Source organism: Adiantum capillus-veneris, chromosome 4, assembly GCF_014529385.1.
Source record: "Adiantum capillus-veneris isolate H3 chromosome 4, ASM1452938v2, whole genome shotgun sequence".
Classification (NCBI taxonomy): domain Eukaryota; kingdom Viridiplantae; phylum Streptophyta; class Polypodiopsida; order Polypodiales; family Pteridaceae; genus Adiantum; species Adiantum capillus-veneris.
The window spans coordinates 42742509-42750519 of record NC_140934.1 but is presented as its reverse complement, the minus strand read 5'-3'; the positions used below and the strand labels follow the sequence as shown (position 1 = coordinate 42750519).

Below are 8011 nucleotides of genomic sequence, written 5' to 3'. Positions count from 1 at the left end.
TAAACCAACACACCACCTAACATACAAGCATAACACAAACACACATACAAAATACACACACATACCCAAAAAACCATAATCCCCGAAAACACACAAAAAAAAACAAAACCATAAAAACACACACCCCACACTAACACACTCCACACACGCATACCCACACCATACACACACACACACACACCACTTATCCAGGGAAGACGGGGGCGGCTGGCGTACCTGTTGCCGGAAGGATGGAGGCACTCACTCTCTCTCTCTCTCTCTCTCTCTCTCTCTCTCTCTCTCTCTCTCTCTTTTTTGGTGTAACCACTGGGCTTGTACCCTTCATATTACTTTGAAGCCAAAAGGCTGATAATACAAGAAATCCATGGGAGAAATCCCAATAAATAATCAATACAACTGGATGTCTGGGTTAAAAACCCTCAAGGATAAACATAAAGTTGTGAGGGAAAAGTACACAGAAGGTAATACAAAAAGGGGATAAGGGAAAAGGTGAACTAGGAGAACTAGCTGCGGACCCTGCTGACTGCACAAATCTGTCAGGTCTCTCCCAGCGATGCAGCCCCAGGAGCGCCCACAACCTCTCAAGGCTCAAACTCCACAAAGCACCTGTCTGTACCACCAATCAAATCTCCCAAGGAACTCTATAACCATGATGCTGGGTCTCCAGGATGTCTCTGAACCACTCTGTAATCAATCTGGATCTGATACCAAGGAAGGTAGAAGTGGCCCTGGCATCCCATCTCTGAAAGGAAAATGGAAGAACTGTGGTGTCCTCAAAGACGAAAACCATAGGGATGCACCAGAAGGATCCTGACACTGACCAAAATAACTGACCAATGGCACTATGGAACTAACGAGAGAGCAAGTCAAAGGCCAAACTGCCAATATGATTCTCTACCAAGAAGGAGACCTGCTCATAGAAACCGTCATAAACTGTCACAAGGTCCCACTCTCTATCATACCTCGTCTGAAACATAACCCTGAACATGGGAGAAGAGGCCGAACCCTGTAAAATAGCGCCTCCCAAGAAGAAAACTGCATGAACATCAACTGAATCTGAAGGGGACCATCTCTCAATCTGTCGTCTGGGCTCCTCCAAGGGCCTAGAGAGAAGAAGTAACTAGATATATACCTTCATAAGTTCAGAATAGTCTGAACTCACAAATTATAAGAGGGAATAAAGCACTCATAAAACTATAAAAGCAAGGGACACACGAAAAGAAAAGAAAAACAAAAACATACAAACAAACAAACTAAATCACTTTGTTTGCTACGAAACAAAACTAGATAAAACAAAACATTATTAACTTAAAAATGTTTTTAGAAAAGGCATGTGTAAAATAAGTTGACGCAACTTACTTGGCTTAAAACAAGTACTCAACTTTAAGTAAAAAAAAGATAAGACATCTTAAAAACTTAATCTTAGAAATCAAACTTCACACAACTTATAAGGAACACATTCTTAAGTCCTCAGGTAAGCTAAATATGAAATCGAAAAATGAATACTACTACAAACCTACGAAGAGCAAAGAACCAAACTTGACAATATGTGATCTCAACTTCTCTGCTTGTCCAAATAGGAAGAATAAGATTATCACCTTTATCATGCATAGCTTGGACAATAGCTATGACATCCCTACTCACGTCGTCAGTGCCCAAGAGTAGATGCAGGTTTATATAGAGGCCATTCATGCTTTGAATGTACTCTACAAAACCAACGAGCTGAGTTTCTATCACCCTCCGGAGGTGGTGGGCATACTCGGCCATGATAAAGGCTAGCAATTGTCAAGCTATAGTGAAAAAACTAGAAGCGCTAAAGATCAAAACAACAACATAAGGTGTTATTAAGTCAAACAATAAGTCGCCTTTTTAGCTCCCTACTTCTATTGAATTTACTACTGATTATCTTGAACATTCCAAAGGAAGAAACACTAAAAATAAACTTACTACGATGCAAAAATGAACGAACTTTTTTCATGATTCTTTTGAATGAGTATCCTTTTTCAACTAGTAAAGAAATAAGATGGCAAGATTGAACAACAAAAGTAGATTTACTAGAACAAAGACGAGAAAATCTAAATAGTTGAGAGCAAATGACACCGTACTTAGCTAAAAGAAAAATGTTCGAAGAAATGTGAGGCATGCGGATGATTTTTAGATTGGCATATTCTGGTTCAAGGCGCTTATCATAGATATCTACTTCTAATCCCAAGGGAGCCTGAAAAATCTTAAGGTCTAAAAAGGCACAACAATCACTATTTGTGGTACAGTTAAGTTCACAAAACTCCTTGGGATAAATTCCTCCGTCTACAGAACTCGAATTCAAGTACATAAAATCTTGAAGGAAGGAACGTCAGGGACAAAAAGATCATCTACAAAGCGTCTTACATTGCATAACTTGTGCAAAAATATTGGGCAAGTGTTAGCAAGGACAAGACGCTCCATAAAATCAAACTCATAAGTAAAAAGATAGAAATTAGCGAGAAAAACAGCACAATTGGTACCCATAGGGATACCAATTGTTTGCTTGAAAAGAGAGTCGCTGATGGTTATATATAAATTGTCCAAAAGAAAATCTAACCAAGATATGATGTCAATGTCATCTACAATCCTAGTGAATCTCTTTCTTCCTTTGTCTACATCTACATTCTTATTTTTCAGCCATAAGAAGTCAAAGTTCAAGGCTTACTTTTCTACTAGCAATGCCTTGTACCTATTCTTCTCAAGCTTGTATGCAAAAACTTTTGAAATAAGGGACTTGACTCTAAATTTAAGGTCCTCCAAATTTAGCTTCGTGTATAGCGTTGTAAAGTCAAAAGTTTGGAGACATAAAGGAGAAGATTTCTCCCTAAGGCTTCTTGAAGAGTTCAAAAACTTTAAAACAAGAATCACGCCTACTGAATCATTTAAAATCCAACTTGAATCGGTAGGTATGTCTGCTTCCTTTAGCATATTATTCCACAATTCATTTACGCTAGGTAAAATGGCTTTGAAACAATAACTAAGCCATTTGGAAACCTCGGTCAAAGAGGTGTTACAAGAAGCAGCTATAAATCTAGGTTTTATAGGGTTCTTGTGGAACTTCCAAACCGTATATAAAAAAGGTAATTTAGGCTGGCACTTGAAACCAAAAGACTCACAAAAGTCTTAATGTTTCAAGATAACCTCTTACATTGAAAGATCACAATCACTGTAAGTCTGAGAGTTTACTTCACCTAACAAGCATTCTAAATAGAACTTTTTGCACGTAACAACAAAGTTATTAGAGCACTTATCTACATAAGAGATTACAAAATCACGATGAAATTTCCTAAGAGCATCACGATCAGAAGAAGATAAGCTATTCCTTCCTGAAGAAACATTCCGAGAGCAAGATGCTAATTTCAAAGAAGTTTTCTTGAGGATTACAGACTTCCAATGGGTAAAAATACCTTGAACTCCTAAAGACTCCTCAAACTTTACTACGAAACTAGAAATTCCTTTTTCTATGGCTTTGAGAAGGAGAGTCGTTTGAAGAAGGGAGACTATATTTAGTACCTCTTGAGAAAAGGTCTTTCAAGGAATCCGAAGGAAGGATAGAGCAATCGGCAGTAACTACATGACCCAAAGCTCCATTTACGTAAGAAGAAAAGGCAGATTTACTACAAGGGCAATCAATACTTGAGATTGCAAGCCTCTCTTGCTTTTTAAGATTACGTCCTATGTCACTATAGTTGAAAGCTTTTTGTCCTAGAGTTTTCACATATTTGAAAGCTACAATAGGATGGTTCCATACCTTTCTCACACAAGGAGGGAGAGCATCCAAAGCTTCTTGAGATCTCAAAATAGAGCTTAATCCAATCTTGTCTAAGTCAGGGGAGGTAAAGATAGTTATCAACAAATCTTTCTTTCCAACCAAGGGATTTTTCAAACTAGGACATTTGGACTTCAAAAATTTGCCTACTAGTACTCGAAGTTGAGTACTATGAGACTCTCTTAGCTCCAAATCTTCATAAGAGTAGTTCTCAAGGGTATACAAGAGCTTGAATATCTCACAAGAGATATTTCATGAAACCGCACAAGAAACCCTTGATCCAAAGGACCCAAATTAAGATGATATTTTTATTTTTTAAGAGATTTATGAGAAAAACATTATTTATTAAAAACATGCAATCTACAAAGTTAGATTTATAACTTTCTCACTACAACAACCAAACACACACACTCACACACACACACAATCAAAAGCAAAAAACAACAAATAGATAAATAAAGACAAATTAAAAAATAAAAGACATAACACTCAAACAAACCAAAATCAAGACGAAAAGAAGCTCTACACAATAAATCAAGATACAACCAAAATTACAAAAAGATCCATTACTTATTTTTATTTTTTTATTTTTTAAAATATTTAAACCAAGGAATAAAAGTAATACACACATAAAATCACATCGACACACACATGAGTATAAGATCGGTAGATGTTGGGGTATGCACACCCTCCCAATATATCTTCATGAAGCTCAACAGCTGGTCACCACTCGAACGAAAATAAAAAAGATTTGCATGTCCGCTAGATGACTCAAAAATATACCTTCATAAGTTCAGAATAGTCTGAACTCACGAATTATAAGAGGGAATAAAGCACTCATAAAACTATAAAAGCAAGGGACACGAAAAGAAAAGAAAAACAAAAACAAACAAACAAACAAACTAAATCACTTTGTTTGCTACGAAACAAAACTAGATAAAACAAAACATTATTAACTTAAAAATGTTTTTAGAAAAGGCATGTGTAAAATAAGTTGACGCAACTTACTTGGCCACTGAGAGCCACTGAGACAAAGGCACGTCGGACTTGGAAGAGAAGTGGGAGGGAGAAGAAACAGCTCTGACAAACCCAGGAGGTATCGTCATAGGTGTTTCTCCCACCTCCGTCGGTCCTGTAGCAATTGAAAACATCGTTGAAGGGATCACTAGATAAGGGGCCTCTGCTGAATCTCCAGAGGACACTCTGACCTCCGTGTCAGCATGGAGAATCTCCTCCTCCTGTGGTCTCTCCGGAGACTGCTCCTCCACTACCAAAACTGGAACTCTACTCTCCTACTCTCATCCCGTGTTGTCATCTCAGGAGGTCTACCTGGAGGCTGCTCCTCCACTCCTGCCCTCTCTCTGCGGCGGTAGACCTTCCTCTCTGCTGCTTGTGACCTCTCTGCCCTGTTCTGCCGTTGGGGTTTGGCCGTCGTACGAGCTTGACCCCCTGCACGATGCCGCTGACTGTGACCCGACACTGCTGTAGCATAGGACATGGCCTCTCTAGGCCGGGTCTGTGAAGGCCGAGGTGGCTGAGCCTGTCTAGCCCTAGGTGGACCTCCCCAATTCCGAGCTTTAGGACAATCTTTGACAAGATGTCCTAAAGAGTGACATCTCAGACATTGGTTTGGTCTACCTGTGCCAACCAAACGCTGAGTGATAATCGATCCCTCCCACTCAAAACTGATAGAGCCTAGAAACTCTGTAGTGGGGGAGACTGCCACCATCAAAAAAGAAACAGATGTTGCAAGCTGAATGGAATCCTAGAATGGAGTGCCAAAAACTGAACCAAACTGTGAAAGCACCTCTGGCAGTATGAACTCTGGGGCCAACTCCGAGAAAGAGAGCCTAACCGGAAATCTATGGACCCCACATCTGTCCTCAAAAGTAGTCATGTCAAAACCTGCGTACCACTATGAAAAAAAGATCAGCTTTTCCTCGAGGGAGAGAGGAGACCGTCGGATGAGAGGGGCAACACTTTCCTCTGATGAAAGCAAAACCATAGAGGTGCCCTTCCCAAGCAAGAGAATGTCTTCAATGCGTCCCTCGCGAAGACCGAGGGAGGCCTGAATCGGTCTATGAAAGCACCTATGATACGTCGATAGCCAATAATGCCAATGATAGCACTTGAAGAATATTTGCTGATCTTGTCAAAAATTACCTGTTTTGTAACACTAGAGAAGGAAATCGAAGCCATACTGCTCTGCTGCTACTGTAGTGCTGCTGAAACTGCTGCTGCTAAAAACTTTTTTTTTTTTTTTTTTTGGGATAAGGTTTCGGAGCACATGAGGGGAGGGGCTAGGGCAGGGGAAGGAAAAGAGAGACAAAGCGAGGCTAGGACAGGGGAAGGACGGGAGGCCGGGTTACTAGAGCCCACGCAGCATTGGGTAGATTGGAAAGGATGTGTTCGCAGGTTCAGTTTCAGGAGCCTCGGACGAAACCCTGGCTCTATGACACCTTGGTGGCTTCAGCATTGCTCTATGGAACCGAGATATGGGGACCTTCACTGGATCACCACGGGAGGCCGGGTCGCACAGACGGATGGGGGAACATGGAGAAACCTCTCGTCTCTATGATCTCGCGGCTCATTAGAGCCAAGGCATTAGTACCACGAGCCATTATCCAAGCAGAGCTAGCGGCCCCCCCACTAGTGGTGGAGGCACTCACCAAATCAATCTCCTTCATAAACCGCACATGGGAACTTCCTAGAGACAGATATGCTTGCATAGCACTTGAATCCTCTCGGCAGTTAGCCATACAAGGAGATACAACATGCTGGTATGGGGAGATGACATCATGGTTTCAGGCACATGGGTTCAGCATCGACAGGCTGCCACCATTCCATTACTCATTGGATGCACCATCTCTCACTCTTACACAGTCAGAGATCACCAAGCTCATCCACAAAGAACTGACCCAGCTAGACACCAGGAGGACATGGATACAACCAGCACAGGAATTGGGCACGAAGATGGCTTTCTACAAAGACAACCTTCTCCAGCTTACGGAAGATGGTTTTGTGGCGAGACCCAAATACATGGATACCCACTTGTCTCATGGGATACGATGTGCTATTGGCCAGTTACGCATATCTTCTCACCAGTTGCGGATTGAGACTGGGAGATACAACGGAGTACCAACAGAGGATTGGACATGCCCCTTGTGTAACATGGAACTTGAGATAGAGCTACACTATACATGCCGCTGCCCCGTCTACTACGAGATACGAGACCGCTTCCATTGCTTGTTCAGAGAGGGCTTTGGACCCCTCTCAAGAGTCATGGGATACGAAGATCAGAGATGCCTGGGTTTGTTCTTGCTCAAGCTGCGCAGACACAGAGATAGCTTGATGAATGGCGAGGCTAGCCAGTCTCAAAGACGGATCACAGACTTCTTCAGAGCAGACACGGGACAGCAGCAAGAGCCACTCCCACAGCAGAACTCCCCCCCGTCTCACACCAGAGGCACACTGATTGACCGAGCAATTGAACTGGGGAAATCCAGGCGCCCGCGACTGCGAAGAACTACACAACATCGACGAAGACTACGATAGAAAATTTGGAGCACGCTGGCCAGGCATACAAGACGCCCGGTCAGACTACTAACCATGGAGGAAATTGAAGAGATTCGCCAACGACCGATGCTAGATCTCTTGTGATTCAGCTATCCCAACAAGCCGCCCATTATTCTACTTAGTTTTTTGCCTGGCTCACATCGACCAACTTAGGACCCCATAGTATATATCTTTGTTTTGTACTGTTGTTAGGTTATTTTGTTATATATACCTTCATAAGTTCAGTATAGTCTGAAGTCACGAATTATAAGAGGGAATAAAGCACTCATAAAACTATAAAAGCAAGAGACACGAAAAGAAGAGAAAAACAAAAACAAACAAACTAAATCACTTTGTTTGCTTCGAAACAAAACAAGATAAAACAAAACATTATTAACTTAAAATGTTTTTAGAAAAGGCATGTGTAAAATAAGTTGACGCAACTGTTGTTCGGTTATTTTGTTACTCTGACTTTGTATCAGATCCACCACTTTGAAACTTTCGGGTCTCATAGGTCTTTATGGCCTTTTGAAGACGTTAATCTAACATTTCATTTCATTTCATTTCTCTCTCTCTCTCTCTCTCTCTCTCTCTCTCTCTCTCTCTCTCTCTCTCTCTCTACCCGCCCCGCTCCCCCTCTCTATCGCGCTGCCCCACCCCAGC

The 8011-nt window shown here is 41.5% G+C and overlaps 1 protein-coding gene and 1 pseudogene across 4 annotated transcripts in view; both read right to left on the bottom strand.

Moving 5' to 3' along the window:
• Positions 1–8011, bottom strand: part of LOC147459038 (uncharacterized) — a 35434-nt gene that overhangs the window by 8420 nt on the left and 19003 nt on the right. The window contains exons 7-8 of one of the 4 annotated variants that reach the window (XR_015187831.1): positions 1006–1103; positions 360–910 (exon numbers count right to left, since the gene is read on the bottom strand). The exons of 2 other annotated variants lie outside the window; for them this stretch is intronic. Coding sequence is in view for 1 of the 2 variants with exons in the window: in XM_086510413.1 (XP_086366539.1) it covers positions 1135–1152 (18 nt within the window). In the remaining variant the exon portion in view is untranslated. Of the gene's footprint in view, positions 1–359; positions 911–1005; positions 1153–8011 lie in introns of those variants that run through there. One more of the 4 variants, XM_086510413.1, reaches the window with a different exon arrangement.
• On the bottom strand, positions 360–7351 carry LOC147459039 (uncharacterized; annotated as a pseudogene).